The sequence below is a fragment of the Jaculus jaculus genome, chromosome 1, assembly GCF_020740685.1.
Source record: "Jaculus jaculus isolate mJacJac1 chromosome 1, mJacJac1.mat.Y.cur, whole genome shotgun sequence".
Taxonomy (NCBI): domain Eukaryota; kingdom Metazoa; phylum Chordata; class Mammalia; order Rodentia; family Dipodidae; genus Jaculus; species Jaculus jaculus.
This window is the reverse complement of record NC_059102.1, coordinates 175,246,080-175,264,148: the sequence shown is the minus strand read 5'-3', so window position 1 is coordinate 175,264,148 and position 18,069 is coordinate 175,246,080. Positions and strand designations below refer to the sequence as shown.

At 37.3% G+C, this 18,069-nt stretch overlaps 1 protein-coding gene and 1 pseudogene across 1 annotated transcript; both read left to right on the top strand.

Annotated features, from left to right (window-relative positions):
- The first annotated feature begins 5,351 nt into the window (after positions 1–5,351).
- On the top strand, positions 5,352–6,269 carry LOC123462193 (olfactory receptor 4A15-like). The gene has a single exon (XM_045154927.1). The coding sequence runs from the start codon at positions 5,352–5,354 to the stop codon at positions 6,267–6,269; it is 918 nt and encodes a 305-aa protein (XP_045010862.1).
- Positions 6,270–15,920: 9,651 nt separating this feature from the next.
- Positions 15,921–16,867, top strand: LOC123457684 (annotated as a pseudogene).
- Positions 16,868–18,069: the final 1,202 nt, after the last annotated feature.

Genomic DNA, 18,069 nt, shown 5'->3' with positions numbered 1-18,069 from the left:
TGCCTCCCAAGTGCTGGGATTAAAGGCGTGCGCCATCACGCCAAGCCAAACATTTCTTTATTAAGACTTACCAAAGTTGATTCATTCTGTGTTGTAATTTTCTGTAGCCAATTCATATGGCAATAGCTCTTGTATGGACCATTTTAGAATATGTCTAAGTGTGAATTCCTAGCAGTTATAGTGTTTTTTCCAGTGGCATAAAGTTGATATTTATAGTTTTGGTTAAAATACAATCCACGGACTTGTCCAGTCTGTGATAATACCTGCTTGTCCACATTTCCAGCAAACAAAACTTGACAATGACTACATGATGTATGATAATGTGACTAAAAAACTATATTTTATGCTTATTTTCAGTGAAATCCAGTTTAATTTGAGCATTATTTAATGTTTATAATGACTTGCATTTATATAGCATAAAGGTTTTTATTGTGATAGGGCAATGCATGAATATAATATACTTTGATCATATTATTCCCTGGATGATCCTTTCATACCCCTCATTCCTCTCCCTCTTTTTCTTTTATATTACTAACAGTCCTCCTTTGACTTTCCTGTTCGTTCACCTACCACCACAATTATATTCAAAATATGAGAAAAATTAGATAAGAATTGTCTATCTGAATCCAGCTTATGTTGCATAACATGATAAGCTTTGTTTCCATCAATTCTTCTACAAGTTGTATATATTCATTTTTTAAAATTTTTTTTTTCATTTTTATTTATTTATTTGAGAGTGATACAGAGAGAAAGAGGCAGATAGATAGAGAGAGAGAGAGAATGGGAGGGTCAGGGCTTCCAGCCACTGCAAATGAACTCCAGATGTGTGCGCCCCCTTGTGCATCTGGCTAACATGGGTCCTGGAGAATCGTGCCTTGAACAGGGGTTCTTAGGCTTCACAGGCAAGCATTTAACTGCTAAGCCATCTCTCCAGCCCTATATTCATTTTTATTGCTGCAAAAGTCTCTGCTGAAAGGACTGGGGACATAGCTCAGAGGTAGATTTCTTGCCTGAAAAACTGAAAAAATAAAATCCATATCTGTAATCACAGCACACGGAGGTACAGGCAGGAGGATCAGAAGTTCAAGGTCATTTTATATGAGACCTTGCCTAGAAAGTCAAAATACAAGCAACAGAAATAATAAAAACAATAGAAAACCTCAAGAAACTTCACTGTAAACATTCTCAACAGATATTTTCAAGAGAGTAACAAATGGCCACATGTGGTAGGAAATGCTGCTCCCCACTACTGTCATTAGGGAAATGCAAATCAGGACAATTAAGGAGACATCACCTCTATGTTGTTAGAAAGGTTGTTATCACAAAGTCCAAAAGGCTGAGTGTGGGTGCGGGGACCTGCAGTCTCAGCACTTGAGAGGCCTTGACAAGATCATCAGTTCAAGGTCAGCCTAAGCTACATGGTAGACACTGTCTCAAAACAACAAAAACCCATCAAAAATAAGAAAGTAAATAAATCGAAATAAAATGGATGTTGGTGAGATAAAAGATACTCAAAGAAACAGTGGGCAGAATGGTTCTGTTCAGAGTCTAGAGATGAAGGAAAATGTGAAAGGCTTCAAATTTTCAATGCCCAAGATCAGGAATACGCCACGCCAAACTATAGCATTAGCTGTTATTAGGCAGGCAGGATTTAGTGCTTGAAAATTGACAAAAGGAAAAAGTATTTTGATCACAAAAATAATTGAAAGAAAGATAATACAAATTAGAGCTGGGGAGATGGATCAGTAGTTAAGAGCACTAGCTTATAAAACCTGAAGGCTAGAGTTCATTTCCCAACTGTTCACATAAAGCCAGATGCATAAAGTGGTGAAAACAGGTGAAGAGTGAATTTGCAGCAGCAGGAAGCCCTAGTGCACTGGCACTCTCTTTACTCTCCTCCTCCAATAAATACATTTAAAAAGTAAAGATAGCTGGGCATGGTGGTGCACGCCTTTAATCCCAGCACTCAGGAGGCAGAGGTAGGAGGATCGTTGTGAGTTCGAGGCCATCCTGAGACTCCATAGTGAATTCCAGGTCAGCCTGAGCTAGAGTGAGACCCTACCTTGAAAAACAAACAAAAACAAAACAGTAAAGATAACACGAATTATGAGGCAGTAAATATATAAATTAGCTTAATTATCATGATCATTTTACAATGCATGCATTTATCCAAACATTAGTTGTAAACCTAAAAGATACGTAATTCCCATATATAAATTATACCCCAATAAACCTGACAAAAATTTCAAAAGGCAGTAAATAACACTACTGTTACTATTGAAATATGACTAATCCCAATAAAATTGAATATTTTTGCAGTTATTTTCATCTACAGATTCTATTCCAATGGAAATTTACAGTAAGATTATTTTACTTTAAATTCACTTCAGTGAATAAATGTACAAATCATTGATGAAAACAGCAGTATTTTTGTTATCGGTTTCTAACTGAGACCCTTGTTATTTGATAATATTTCATTGAGGGAAGTACTTTGAAATGTGTAGCAGTGTGTGATATGGAACAACACATTGTCAAATTTAGTGAATGTTACTTGAGCACTCAAAGATATAGAATAACTTCTCACCCATTTTCTCTTCCCTACTTCTTTAATCTCTTTTTAAAATTTACTTTTTTTTTTTTATTTATTTGCAAGGAGAGAGAGGAAGAGAGAGAGAATGGGCCTGTCCAGGCCTCTAGAATAAACTCTAGATGCATGTACCACTGTGTATCTGACTTTATATAGGTACTGGGGAATCAAACCTTAGGCTTTGCAGGCAAGCACTTCAACTGCTGAACGACCTCTCCAGCCGCCCCTCCCCCCCAGTCCTTTACTCTTCTCCTAATGTTTTTCTGATTATACAAGTATTTACTGTTTTTTTAATGTTTTATTTATTTATTTGAGAGAAAGAGGCAGATAGAGAATGGAAGTGGCAGGGCTGCTAGCCACTGCAAAAGTATACCAGACACATGTGCTACCTTGCACATCTGGCCTTACATGGGTACTAAGGAATTGAACTCGGGTCCTTAGGCTTTTCAGGCTAGTTCCTTAACCACTGAGCATTTCTCTAGCCCTTCCTTTACTCTTAAACTTTGTGCTATCCATGATCTTTCCTTTTCTTTAAGAAAACCCCTGTTTTATCTGCTTTTGAATCAAATTTTCAATGTTTTGAAGCCAGTTTTCTTCATACTCTGATTGTGAGAGCAGATACCAACTTAATAGTTGTAGGTGCAACTATACACCTAACAAATTGATGAATTTAGTCTAAATGAGTGTTTCAACATACTTTATTTTTGCCCAGATTGTACTTCCTGTTTTGATAATTTGTCCTTAAATTGGACATTAATGATATTTCCCCCAGAGATTATGCTTCTGTAAATATATTGCTATTACCCTTGTAGTATCTCTGGAGACTCATAGTCTATACTTAGAATTATGATCAATCCTCACTGAATTTAATTAGAGGAACATTGCCTTTGTAGATGCAGCAGTGCCCATCAATGTATGCTGTGAAAGTGTCTGCAGACTTTGTCCACTCCTTAGAGAGTGTTTATCTATACCGGTATTCCTGTACACATGATGAAATAAGGGTTAAGATTTTTCTCTATCTTTTAGACAACCCAGAGTTCAGCTCCAGTTAATCACTATGTTTTAAAGCTAGTCAATTAATTTGCTTTTTTGGGGGGTGTAAAACACAAATTATAAATACTCATCTTAAAAATGTATGATTCTCCCTCAATATATATATTTTCACCATCATGCTGTTTTTATTATTTACTTGTTATTTAGGAGAAATTTTTCCTCAAGTTTTCTGCATTGATAATCAAGAATCAAATGTCTTGTGATTATAGGACATTCCTAATATTCAGTTAAAACAGCCCAACACTTTCAAAAGTAATATTTTTTTCCTAAAAGTAGTGATGAGTCAGAATCCCTGCAAGCATGAGAAAATGTGCCAAGTGGAATCTCTGAACAATGTGCTGATAGTGCGTGTGTTTCTCGTAACCGTGTTCAGAACTGGTGTCCGTGTGGGCAGCAGTCATCACGTGGGGCTAGGAATCAGGCATCATGATCAAGATCTGGACTGAATGACTGTCTCCTGATGCAGGTAACCCAGAAAACATATTTATTCGTAAGGGTCTGGACTAGGTTTTACATTATGTGACAGGACAGTGATGATGTAGGAGTTCAGATTTTTAATAATTCCATGATATTATTCTAATAATCTATCCCAGAAGGCACCCATTGTTAAAATATAAAATGTATTGAGCATTGACTTAAAATTCATTTTGGATATTTTAGTACCACAGAAATCTATAATAAAATTAACTGCTAAGAATTATTAGAAATGTATTTCAAATGTAATTATTTGGGTGGTATTTTAGTGGGTATTTTCAAATCTTTTACTAGACTCCCCTCTGTTAATCTCATGGTGTTTAACACGTTACAGGGCAGATGGTGAGATAGCAGCTGCAGAAGTTGAATAAAAGAATCTTAAGAACTCAACGTAATTCTTAAAACAAATAACTCCTTACCTCAATTGATAGGAATGTCAGGTCAAGGAAAAAGATGACTAACTCTCGCCATTGGGCTTAGTAAAGTGAAGGGTTCTATAAAGACAAAGAATGGAGATGGGTAATTGATTAAAAGAGATGTGAGATGAGAAGAATGATGTTTTCTAACTTGGGGATATGCCGTAAATGCGTTGACAAAATGGTGCACTATATGGGCAAAACTGATGATGTTGGAAGCCGAGTGGGTAATGCAGTGGTGTTGGTGAGAGTGTAAAGGGGAGCCTTCCCGGTGCAGCAGCCGAGAGGAGCAGCCCGTGATTGTCATGGCTGGGATTGTTTTAACAGGCCACTGGACTAGAGGACATCGACTCTACTCTGAAGTCGCTCTTGGCGTATAAAACCTGTGTGCTCCCACCCGCGACCCGCACCTCATCCTCCGCACTGTCATCTGTCACTTAGAGGTTTTTGTGTGTCTTATTGATTTGCCCTTATTATAGTTTTACATTATCTCTTCAATTCACTATTTTTACTTTGTTCATAGTAATAGCTATGTGTTGAATTTGATCAGCTACCATATAATTATAAAAACTAGTTGTGGCAGACTCATTTATTCCTGACTGCTCTTTTCCCATATATGTTTTGAATTTCTTATTTCTCTTCCAATTAGCCTATATTACCACTGATGTTAATCTGAGTTATACAACATAATAAGTCATAAACGTATTTTTTATTTCAAGAAGGAATAAACATTTTTCTAAAATTTCAGAAGTCTCCATTAATAATTACATCTTCAGATTACTTGTTCTGACCACTGAATTAAAAAAAATAGAGAAGGACGTATGGAACAAAGGAACAATGTGACTGAGTTTGTCCTCTTGGGTCTAACTCAGAGTCTCAATGGTCAGAAAATATTGTTCGTTGTGTTTTTACTCATTTACATTGTGACAATGGTAGGCAACCTCCTCATTGTTGTGACTGTTGTGGTCAGCCCCAACCTGGATGCTCCCATGTATTTCTTTCTTGGCTACTTGTCATTTATGGATGCTGTTTATTCAACTACAGTTACTCCAAATATGATCATAGACTTACTCTATGAGAAGAAAACTATTTCCTTCAAAGCTTGTATGACCCAGCTTTTCATAGGACACTTATTTGGTGGTGCTGAGATTTTACTCCTGGTTGTCATGGCCTATGACCGCTATGTGGCCATCTGCAAACCTCTGCATTACCTGACCATCATGAGCAAACGATTGTGTGCTCTGCTGCTACTGTTGGCCTGGACTGGAGGTTTTCTGCATGCTGTAGTCCAACTTCTCTTTGTGTACAACCTTCCTTTCTGTGGCCCCAATGTCATTGACCACTTTATCTGTGACATGTATCCCTTATTAAAACTTGCCTGCACAGACACCTATATCATTGGCCTCACAGTGGTTGCCAATGATGGGGCAATCTGCGTAGTCATCTTTATGCTCTTGCTCATCTCTTATGGGGTCATCCTGCACTCCTTGAAGAAGCTAAGTCAGGAAGGGAGATGCAAAGCCATATCAACCTGTGGCTCTCACATCACTGTGGTTGTCCTCTTCTTTGTTCCTTGCATTTTTATGTATGTGAGACCTCCTTCTACCTTACCTATTGATAAGTCCTTGACTGTGTTTTACACTGTAATCACCCCTATGCTGAATCCCCTAATCTATACTCTGAGAAATGCAGAGATGAAAAATGCCATGAAGAAGCTTAGAACTGGAAAAAGACAATGAAATGACAGAGAAATGGGACACAAAAGTATGATGTAAAGTTACTCCGGCATCCAATATAAAAGGCATGTATGTGCACTTGATGTGTGGTGGATGCACACAGAGTCCAGATGTGAGCATTGAGTATCTTTTTAATTTAGTCTTTGACATAGGGTCGTTCACTGAACCCACAGCTCACAAATTCAACTAGTCTAGTTGGCCAGCAAGCCCTGGGAATCTTCTTGTTTCTACTTCTTCAACACTTGGGCTGCAAACATGTCCCACCATGACTAACATTTGAAGTGAATTCTGAGGATCCAAACTCATGCTTGCATGAGAAGCATTTCTAGTTGATGATGTATCTCCTCATGTCCCTTAACATACATTTTTAAGATTTCTAGAATTTCTTGAAAACACATCTTCAGGTGTTGTGTACCAGGTAATTTTGCAGAGAATAGAGATATGTATACCACAGATATTTCTGTAAATTTATTTTATTTAATAGAGGATTATTTCACTTTTCTTAAAGTTATTAAATTTTAAAAATTAGTAGTGCTAATTGCTCATTTTGAGGAATAAATTAAGAAATAATATGCAAGTTCTTGGTCCATTCCTTTATTTGTCTATTATTAATAGATTATATTACAGTTTGAAGTATATATTTATTTTTGATTCTATAATATATCTTAAAAGTATGACTTTGTTTATATTTTAGCATATTAAGTTTGAAGAGGGATAACAGTTCAGTTTTAATATTAGTCAAAAAGAAGCAAAGCACATAAAATAATCTGAATGAACAAGGAAGGCATGCAGAAGAATGACTATTGCTTACTTTTCAATTTTGAAAACCATGAGACCCTAAGGTAGAGCTGCTTTGTTTGTTGGTATATTTTAATAAGAATAAAAATGACCAATGTTCTTAGTTTAGAATATATAATACCTTACTATATTTTTCTTTTTTTAAAAAATTTATTTATTTTATTTTGAGAGCGACAGACACAGAGAGAAAGACAGATAGAGGGAGAGAGAGAGAATGGGCGCGCCAGGGCTTCCAGCCTCTGCAAACAAACTCCAGACGCGTGCGCCCCCTTGTGCATCTGGCTAACGTGGGACCTGGGGAACCGAGCCTCGAACGGGGTCCTTAGGCTTCACAGGCAAGCGCTTAACTGCTAAGCCATCTCTCCAGCCCCTTACTATATTTTTCAATACATGTGCTTATAGCCTTCTCGAAGAGACCAACCTCTGCCTTTCATATGCCAAATGAACATAATCCATTGTCCATAACTTACAAAGACCCATAACTTTACAACAGATGTTTTAGAAAATATAATTGACAAGAAAAATAAAGCCCAAAGAAAGAAAAGTGGTCGATTTATTTAGATCCTTCCCTGTATAGGGATGTATAATCAGGCTCTGAGTACCAGGGTTCAGGGAGTCAGCCCCCACCAAAGACTGGGTGGATTCTTTTACCCAGAGTGGTACACCTTAACCACCACTAGCATCTACACAGCTCACTGTTTCAAAAATAATCCTGCCTGAGTGCCTCATGAGGTAATCCATTTATGAATAGGCCTGCCACTTAATGACACTGGCTGTATAACTGCATACATTAAGGTGTTTGGAATTTTACTACAGGACAGAAGAATCATATAGATATGGTTCACTTATCATGGTACTTACACTGTTGGGGAAAAGATAATAAAGTTTATTTTATCCTTAATGATTATTAATGGAAATTGATCATTCAAAAGTAGGGTTTTCTTTTTAACAAGAAGGTCTTTACACCCAAATCAGAAGAGATAATCAGAGAGATTCACTAATTGTAATCCAGAAACTATAGGAACGTGAAGAAACAAGACAACATGATTCCTATAAAAGATCATTACACTTCAACAACTTAACTCAAAGACACTGAAACAGCTAAAATGCCACTTGAAGATGTCAAGGTTGTTTTGGAAAAATAAAACAAAGATCAATGAATTCTATCCATGACCTGGAGATGAAAGTCAGTAACAACGAGTTAAAATAATGAAAATTGATGAGAAAATCAGAAATATGTTTTAAAAAATTCAACAACATGAAAGAAATTTCAGTTAGAAAATTTAACTTTGAAAGTAAACAAAAATGTGTAATGTAAAGCTCAATGAAATATGTAAAATAAAAACAGTGGGAAGCAATCATCAATAGACTCAAACAAGCAGAAAAAAGAATATAATGATGGGGGACTCGATTAATGAAACACTTCATCCAATTATCAGTAAGGAAAATTAAATGGATATGACCAGATCATTGAAAACTGGGATACAATCAAGACTTATCCAAGAAGCCTGGGATAAGGGTAGGAACTGAGTTAAATACCAAAGCACAAAGAAACTATTAAATGAAAATATAGCAGAAAATTCACAAATCTAGAGAAAGAAATAGACATTCAGGCAGAAAATATATTAGTAACTCCTAATAGACATGACCAGAGGTAAACCTCTCCATGATACAGTATAGTTAAGCTTCTCAAAAATCCAAAGCAAGGGCTGGGTAGATGGCTTAGCAGTTAAGGAATTTGCCTGTAAAGCCAAAGGATCCCAGTTCAACTCTCCAGGACCCACGTAAGCCACATGCACAAGGAGACACATACATCTGGAGTTCACTTGCAGTGGCTGGAGGCCCTAGCAGGTCCATTCTCTCTCTAGCAGGTCCATTCTCTCTCTCTCTCTCTCTCTCTCTCTCTCTCTCTCTCCCTCTCTCTCTACATCTTTCTCACAAATAAATAAAAACAATATATTTTTAAAATCCAAAGCAGGGCTGGAGAGATGGCTTAGCTGTTAAGTGCTTGCCTGTGAAGCCTAAGGACCTAGTTCGAGGTTCAATTCCCCAGGACCCACTTTAGCCAGATGAACAAGGGGGCGCAAGCATCTGGAGTTCGTTTGCAGTGGCTGGAAGCCCTGGCTCGCCCGTTCTCTCTCCCTCCCTTCCTCCTCCCTCTCTCCCTCTCCCTCCCTCCCTCCTTCCCTCCCTCTCTCTCTCTCTCTCCCTCTCTCTCTCTCTCTCCCCGCTCTTTCTCTGTCTGTCACTCTCAAATAAATAATAAAAAGGTCCAAAGCAATACTAAAAGGTATAAGAGAAAAATGTCAACTTATACAGACAGAAATATCAGAATAAAATCAGCTCTTTTGTTTTCAATCCGCAAAATCATAAATGTATAGAATAATGTATTTCAAATAAAAAATTTCAATGAAGAATGCTATGTCAAGCATATTTATGTTTAAAATTGGGAAAGAAATAAGGACATTTTATGTCAAGAACAAAGGAATGCAGTTCAGGGCTGGGGAGATGGCTTTGCGATTAAGCACTTGCCTGTGAAGCCTAAGGACCTCGGTTTGAGGCTTGATTCCCCAGGACCTACGTATGCCAGATGCACAAGGGCGTGCATGCCTTTGTAGTTCATTTGCAGTGGCTGAAGGCCCTGGCGTGCCCATTCTCTCTCTATCTATCTGCCTCTTTCTCTCTCTCTCTCTGTTGCTCGGAAATAAATATGTAAAAATAAACAAAAAAAGGAATGCAGTTCATGACAACCAAGTTAGTACTACAGAAGATACTTATAGGAGTACAGAGGAAGATAAAAGACTGTCTCAATTATGAGAGGACAGGAAGCAAAAACTTTTCTGAGAGAAATGGCTAAAGAAAGGAGTACTTAGAATGAATCTATTTTATCCAACACAATAAACCAAAAAAACCCCTAATACTAATTGGGGAGAAAGTAAATAACATAACATCAAAAAATAAATAACATAAAATCAAACGAAACAGTAAAGTAACCAACAAAATTTTAAGAAGTGGTACACATTTATCAATACTTTCCTTAAGTATAAATTACTTCAACTTAACAGCAACAACAAAAAAGATTGACTTCATTAGAAAAAGTAGACACAACTCTGTGTGGTCTTCCAAAAGCACACCTCACTAGTAAACAGACCTACAGACTGAGAGTCATAAGATGAGAACCATTAAGAAAACTGGGCAAAAGACATAGTTATTCTGATGTCAGAGAGTCCTGAAACCAAAATTTGTCAGAAGAGATGAAAAGCTATACATGTATATATATGTGTGTATATATATATATGTATACATATATTTGTCATTTGTTATGTGATATATATATACATATTTATATATATATACCAAATATATGTATATATAAAACAAATAACAAATCTGCCTATATTCAGCATCATGTTAACTAGAGAAAATCAGAAAACATTTCCTCATTTCCTCTACACTCTGGGATGAGAAAAGGGTGGCTACTGTCCACTCTACTTTTATTCAATATACTGTTTAAAGTCTTAACTAGCTCAGCAAGACAAAAGGAATAAATAAAAAGCTCAGGAGGGCTGGAGAGATGGCTTAGCGGTTAAGTGCTTGCCTGTGAAGCCTAAAGACCCTGGTTTGAGGCTCAATTCCTCAGGACCCATGTTAGCCAGACGCAGAAGGGGGTGCATGCATCTGGAGTTCATCTGCAGTGGCTGGAGGCCCTGAGGTACCCATTCTCTCTATATATCTGCCTCTTTCTCTCTGTCTCTTTGCTCTCAAAAAAGTAAATAAAGCCAGGCGGGGTGGCCCACGCCTTTAATGCCAGCACTCGGGAGGCAGAGGTAGGAGGATCACCGTGAGTTCGAGTCCACCCTGAGACTCCATAGTGAATTCCAGGTCAGCCTGAGCCAGAGTGAGACTCTACCTCGAAAAACCAAAAAAAGAAAAAAAAAATGTAAATTAAAAAAAGTAAATAAAAAATTTAGAAAGCATAGGAAAGGAAGAACTCAAAACATCCCTACATGCAAAAGACACATTCCTATACTTTAGAGATCATAACAAGTTTCCCCTACCTCCACTCAGAAAACTCTTAGCCAAATAACTGCTTTCAGCAAAGTAGCAAGATAGAAATTTAATACAAAAATCCAGTGGCTTTTATATATACTGATAAGGACCTTGTTGAGGAATTGGGGAAAAAATCCCATTGATATGGCTTACATACATCCAGAAATAAATCTAACAAAGGTGGTAAAATTAATCTAACAAAGGTGGTGAAATGCCTTCACAATGAAAAGACACTGAAGAGTAAATTTGACAAAGATACTACAAGTGGGAAAGACCTGCCATGCTGATGGGCTGACGCAACTGACAGTGTGTAAAAGGCTCTGTTATCAAAAGCAATGAACAGGTTCCATGCAGGTACTGTGAAACTCCCAATGCTATTCTTCACAGAACTACGAAGATGAAACGACTCTCAGGTTCACACAGAAGCACAAAGCCCTGAACTTTCTAAGCAGAGAGAGTGATGCTGGAGATGTTACCATACTCAGTCATGTGACAAAACCAGCATGGGACTGGCATGCGCAGCGCTGTGCGGGTGTTAGCTGGGAAAGGGGGCTGCAGATGTTTTATTTTCAGGATAGTCTAAATAACATTTGCATATCTGATACTTTGAAACTGATACTTTATTAATCATGGCAGTTCAGTATTTTTCTTTTCATATCATAGGTTCTTCATTTTACTTGGCAGCCAGCTATGTTTTCTTGGCAGAATCCAAGTCTCTCTCCTCTAGGGATTCACAAGGGCAGAAACTTGTTCAGGAGAGATTACGGAATTTGAATTGGTTCCAAATATTCTAAAAAGAGAATCTATAAATATCTTGCAGTATCAGCTTTTAAAATGGCGGTGATTAAAAGTCCTAGACTATATTTGCATATATAAATGGAAGAATTGCTTTTCTGCTAGAATGACTCAAGAGGTTTCTGGGAGCTCAATTCTGTTCAAGTTGGAAGATGTCTTAGTTAGTACCCAGTCCTTGGAGTGCTAAGCTCTCTTGTTATCTCCATCACTGGTCATAGGAGTTTATGGAAGGTCTCACTTTCCTGGGATGAGACTGGGCAGATACAGGGTTATGTCATTACTGATAAGGGAAGATTTCTTACCTAGGAAGATGATGTTTGAATGAATAAAACACCGAAAAGGTCTGCTTCTACTTTAAAGTCCCTTAGACATTAAGTTAAAGCCTTTGTTTTATTTTAATTTCTCATATTGGAGGTTGTGGGGCTTTTTTGGTTGTTTCATAACAGCTGATTTAGACAAAGAATATGTAAGTTTCTGTCTCTAGGTTTTGTGTTTGCTTATTTGTGCTACCAAATGGTGGGTACAGTTAGGTTGATATCCACTAATTGCACCATTGTTTACATAGTCATGAGAACATAGATCTTAGTTTCTCCTCGAAGATTTTTTTCCAGCAGGTAAGAATAACAACCTTATTGTAAATGTTGATATTTAAATATATTCATATCTTACACATTCATTGTGAATACTTTTATATCTCTCTGAAAGCCTGAGATAATGGGAAGGTGGTTTAAAAATATAAAAGAGTAGTCAACTGGGAAAATTTGTAGATCCACTTATAAGTCACACATTGTCGTGTGTCCTATGATCACACCATAGATGCCTGAAATACTAAGCACCTGTAATGAAATATGCATTGTTTTCAAGATACAGGATAAAACTTGAGATGTGTCTTAATGAGACAGCTGGTAATGGCTGTTATGTGAAAATACCTGTGCAATGCAACTAGTGTCTAGAGCTTATTGCATCATCATGGTAGTCATCTGAATTGGACATATGAAGCTAGGAAAACACAAAAATTAGTTAAAATATACAAAGCTTATTGGGTTATTTATCATTCATTTAACACATAACACTAGTTAATTGTCAATCTAATATAGTACAAAAATTGAATATCAATTTTGAATATCAAAATGTTAAATGAATGATAAATAACCCAATATGTTTATTACCTTATGCTCTTCATGAGACATTTTACATAGGTTAACATATAATTTCTTTTTGATGCATTTAATTTAAAATTACATGCCATCTAGAAACAAATGCCTTTGTGTTGTAGAACCTTGTATGGGATTTTATTTTTATTCTTAATATGACCCTAGTAACCATTTTAGAATATATTAATACATCAGAAAATGACATATCTACTCTCACCTACAGACATTAAATTTTTTTAAATACTGTATGTAATAATTTGTGTTTATAGTATGAGAAAATCATGTTCTTAAGAATCTATATTAATCTTTCTTCTTGGAATGAAAATGTTTGTTATACATGGAAAGCTTTGCAATACTTTCTTTTAGTTCATAAACTTTACATCTTTGGTAGTTCAAAAAATAAACTCTAAATACTTGATTTTTATAGTGAGACTAAATAATACAGCTGGTCAATAGGACCTACAACATTATGAAAGCTGACACTCATGCTTTTGAATAGGCTTTGCAGAAAATAGACCATGACACCAGAAGTGGACATTTAGAGCTGTGCCTTTGTCTGTAGCTTTAGGAAGGACATCTCTTCAACCAGATGAAGCAATGATGTGAATAAGACATGTGTAAGGTGCATTGTGAAACCTCTCTTCTCACATCCTAACCCACTCCCAAATCCTGTGTGTAGAGTCCACAGGCTAGCTTCTAGCAAAACATAATCCAATATAAGTAAATACTACATTTACTCATTATGCAAAATATAAAAACTAAACATTTTCTAATAGGTATTATTTTATCCTTTGTCCAATAAATAAAATAATCATTTTTTCTTGGACAATATTTATAATTCTTAGTAAATTGGCAGAAATTCTGATATTTTATTCAATTGCATTGTCTGGAGCATTAATAACTATTATTATTTTATCAGTGCCCAGTAGCCTTTCAAACACCTTACAGTGTACTTAAAAAAAAAAAAATCCTAAAAAGGGATGGAGAGATGGTTTAACAGTAAGGCACTTAACTGCAAAACCAAAGGACCCAGGCTTATTTCCCCAGGACCCATGTAAACCAGATGCACAAGGTGGCATATGCATCCAGACTTTGTTTGTAGTGGTTAGAGGCCCTGGTATGCCCATTCTCTCTCTCTCTCAAATAAAATTAATAAATAAAAATTTTAGGAAAAAAAGAAATAAACCCTTAAAAAGTTATTATTTTTTCCACGGGAAAAATTATTAAACATAGAAGTTTATTAAGGTACAGATAGTTCCATGGGTAATAAATGAGAGAATTTAAGAATGTCACACCCACACACTCCTCCACACACTGGCAGCAAAGCCCACATAATCACTGCACTCCCCCTTCCTTTCAGGAATGCCTTGGGTCTTATCTTAGAACACACTGACAGGAACTTAGAATCATTATTATGTCACGTTAGTCATTACATCCTGATTTAAAATATTCATTTATTTTCACATGTGTGATGTGTGCTTGTGTGGGGGGGCAATGTGTGTGGGGGGTGGGTGGGTGTGTATATCAAGTTCTCACTGCTGTAAATGAATGCCAGATGCTTGGGTAACTCTGCATCTCTCTACACTGGTGCTGTGGAATCAAGTCCAAGCTGGAGGCTTTGCAAGCAAGTACTTTTCTACTTATGCATGAAATTATCAAGCTCCTGGTTTCTCTTTGTTATATAATGGGAATAACATTGGAAATCACTATTTGAATATAAAATATGATAAAGTACAATGTCAGTAGAATAGAAAAAGGTCGGGTTGCACCAGTAGTGGTGTAGATAATATGAATGGAAAAGATTACAGGATCATGTAGTTCAGTTTCCTTTGTTCCAATGTACAAAGACCATGCCTTCGCACTAACCACACTTCTTTCCCTTGATTATGCTGTCTTTGGGAAAGAATATACACACTTAACTTCTCTTTCTGATTGCTGTTAGCACCTAAGGATGGCCTTGGTAGAAATTCATGTTTATTTTCTCAAGTTCCAAAGAATTCTGAATAAACAACACAAAGCAAAACACAATAGCTTCTGGTGCAGCAGTTACTAATTGTCATGAATTTGTTTAGTTCACTTAAGTGAAATTTGTTGAAAATCAGGCAAGTAAATGTAAATGTGCTATGAGTTCAGTGTAGGCAAGGATTCAATGGTAAGAATTAAAACTCCTGGAAAAGCAGACAGAGAAAAGCATACAAAGTGATTATCCAAGTAACACTTTTGCAGTTATTTGATACAGTCCAGTATCTTCAGTTTCATGAGTGATTCATAAAGACTGGACATCCTTTGAGAAATGAATGTCTGACCATTAACAAGATGTATCTGCATTCAGTGAGATGTTTCAAAAGAAGTGTTAATTTGGTACTATACAGATCATATGGAAAGTTAGGCCCACAAATATTACCTGGTCAAACAACTGTTTCTATGTCTGTCTGTATATTCAGCATTAACTGCCACCACTACAAAGTAAAATTGTTGGCAGTAGGAAGTCTTTTACTGTTTGTCATTACTGACTTCTGTGAAAGATGTGTGTGAAATCAACAATCATTAAATGTGTTAATAACTGCTTGGTGTTTGACTCTTCTTTCTGAACTGTCATCTAAGACATTAAGCTATTAACTTTGATGCTCAAAATAAAATCATCTGAGGAAAACTGAAACTGCTGAGGGAGGATCTATTGGGCTTCTTGGAAGAAGTCTTCAGTAGATGACTACTAAATGTTTGCTGCAGGTTTCTTACCATAGAGGAAAGGGGGAAGGTGGGCTTTGTGACTGAATGATTTCATGGCTGTGTTCAAAATTTTATCACAGGCACTGTTTCAGCTCCCTTCCCAGAAGGAAGTCTTACGGAAAAGTGAATGGGGCAGAGCAACAATGTCACAGAATTTATACTCCTGGGCCTCACTCAGGATCCTGCTGGGCAAAAAGTGCTGTTTGTCATGTTCTTACTCATCTACATTGTGACAATGGTGGGCAACCTGCTCATTGTGGTGACAGTTATTGCTAGTCCCTCCTTGGACTCTCCAATGTACTTCTTCCTTGCCTACCTGTCACTCATGGATGCTGTTTATTCCACTGCCATCTCTCCTAAGTTGCTTGGAGACTTACTCAGTGATAAGAAGACCATCTCCTTCACAGCTTGCATGGGCCAGCTCTTTATAGAGCATTTATTTGGGGGTGCTGAGGTCTTCCTTTTGGTGATGATGGCCTATGATCGCTATGTGGCTATTTGTAAGCCATTGCACTATTTGACCATCATGAAACGAAGGGTTTGTATCCTCCTCTTAGTGGTGGCCTGGGTTGGAGGGTTTATACATTCTGTGTTTCAACTCATATTTGTGTCCAGTCTCCCTTTCTGTGGCCCCAATGTCATTGACCACTTCATCTGTGACATGTACCCATTACTAGGACTTGCTTGCCGTGACACCTACTTCATTGGCCTCACTGTGGTTGCCAATGGTGGAGCCATCTGTGTGGTCATTTTCGTCCTTCTCCTGATCTCATATGGATTCATCCTTAACTCCCTTAAAACCTACAGTCGGGAAGGGAGGCGCAAGGCTTTGTCCACTTGTGGCTCCCACATCACTGTCATTGTTCTTTTTTTGTTCCCTGTATTTTCATTTATGTGAGACCTGTTTCTAACTTCCCCATTGATAAATCCATTAGTGTGGTTTTTACAGTCATCACTCCCATGTTGAATCCTTTAATATACACCTTGAGAAATTCAGAGATGAAAAGTGCTATGAAAAAAGCCTGGTGTAATGAAGTAGATGCAGGTAGAATTAGAGTGCGTATCCCACACTGAACACATTTGTTATTTATTCTGAGGAGAAAAAAAGTCAAACGACAATAAAGAACAAAACTTGGCAGTGAAAAAGGTTTTGTTTGTTTCTGTTTTCACGTGTAACAGTGGCCGTGTGTGTGCACCACAGCGCACGTGTGAAGATTAGAGGACAACTTCAGGTGTGGACCCCTGCCTTCCACCTTGTTTGAAGAAAGCCTCTTGTTGATCCCTGATCTGCTCCCCAGGATAGATGGCCCCCAATCTTCAGAGCATGTTCCTGTCTCCATTTCTCTTTTATGTGCACAGAGATCACAGTCAGTGCTAGAGCATCTAGCTTTACATGGGCGCTGGGATCTAAACTCAGGTATGCTTGCGTGGGTCACAAGAGGCTAATCCACTATGCAAAGTGGAACCTTTCATTGCAATCTAGCTTGATTTCTCAATGTTCTGTATCCAAAGTATATGGTATTTTCAACAGTTGTATCTTATTGCCCAGTTTGGTGGACAACCAAGAACAGCAACAATAGCTTAAGCTCCAGGGCTTCTTGACACTGCAAACAAACTTCAGATGCATATGCCACTTTGAGCCTGTCACTCAAGATATTCCCAGTTAGGAACCACAGGTTTATATGGTACCAATTTGTTTTGGATTTAGTTTTGTGTATACTCCCCTCCAGCCTACATTTTCCCTCCCCCAAAACACTTCCATCCTTACTATCTTTTCCTCTAGTTGTCTGGCAGGTATGTCTGCAATCCAAGCTACTCCAGGTTAGGAACCATAGATGAGGGAAAATATGTGGTGTTTGTCTTTCCGAGTTTATGTGAGTTCACTAAGTATGAACTGTTTCAAGTCCAACCATTTTCCTTAAAAAATTATTACATATTTTTCTTAATTTTAAGTAGAATTCTATTGTATAAATGTAGCACATCTTCACTATCCATTTGCCCACAATGGGCATCTGGGTTGATTCCAGTACTTAGCTATTGTGAATTGAGCCGGTATGAATGTGGTTGAGCATTCTTCAGTGAACAATGGAGCCTGTAGGGTAGATGCCCAGTAGAAGTATAGCTGGGTGAGTTGGTCACTCTATTTTCATCATTTTCAGGAGTTTCCACATTGATTTCCATAGTGGTTGTACAAGTTTGCACTCCCACCTGCACCAAATGACAATTACTCTTTCACACTTCCTTGCCAACATTTATTGTCATTTGACTTTTTAATG

Bases quoted from the DNA above. Each gene is read 5' to 3' on its own strand.
- LOC123462193 (XM_045154927.1), top strand. From the start codon at position 5,352: ATGGAACAAAGGAACAATGTGACTGAGTTTGTCCTCTTGGGTCTAACT.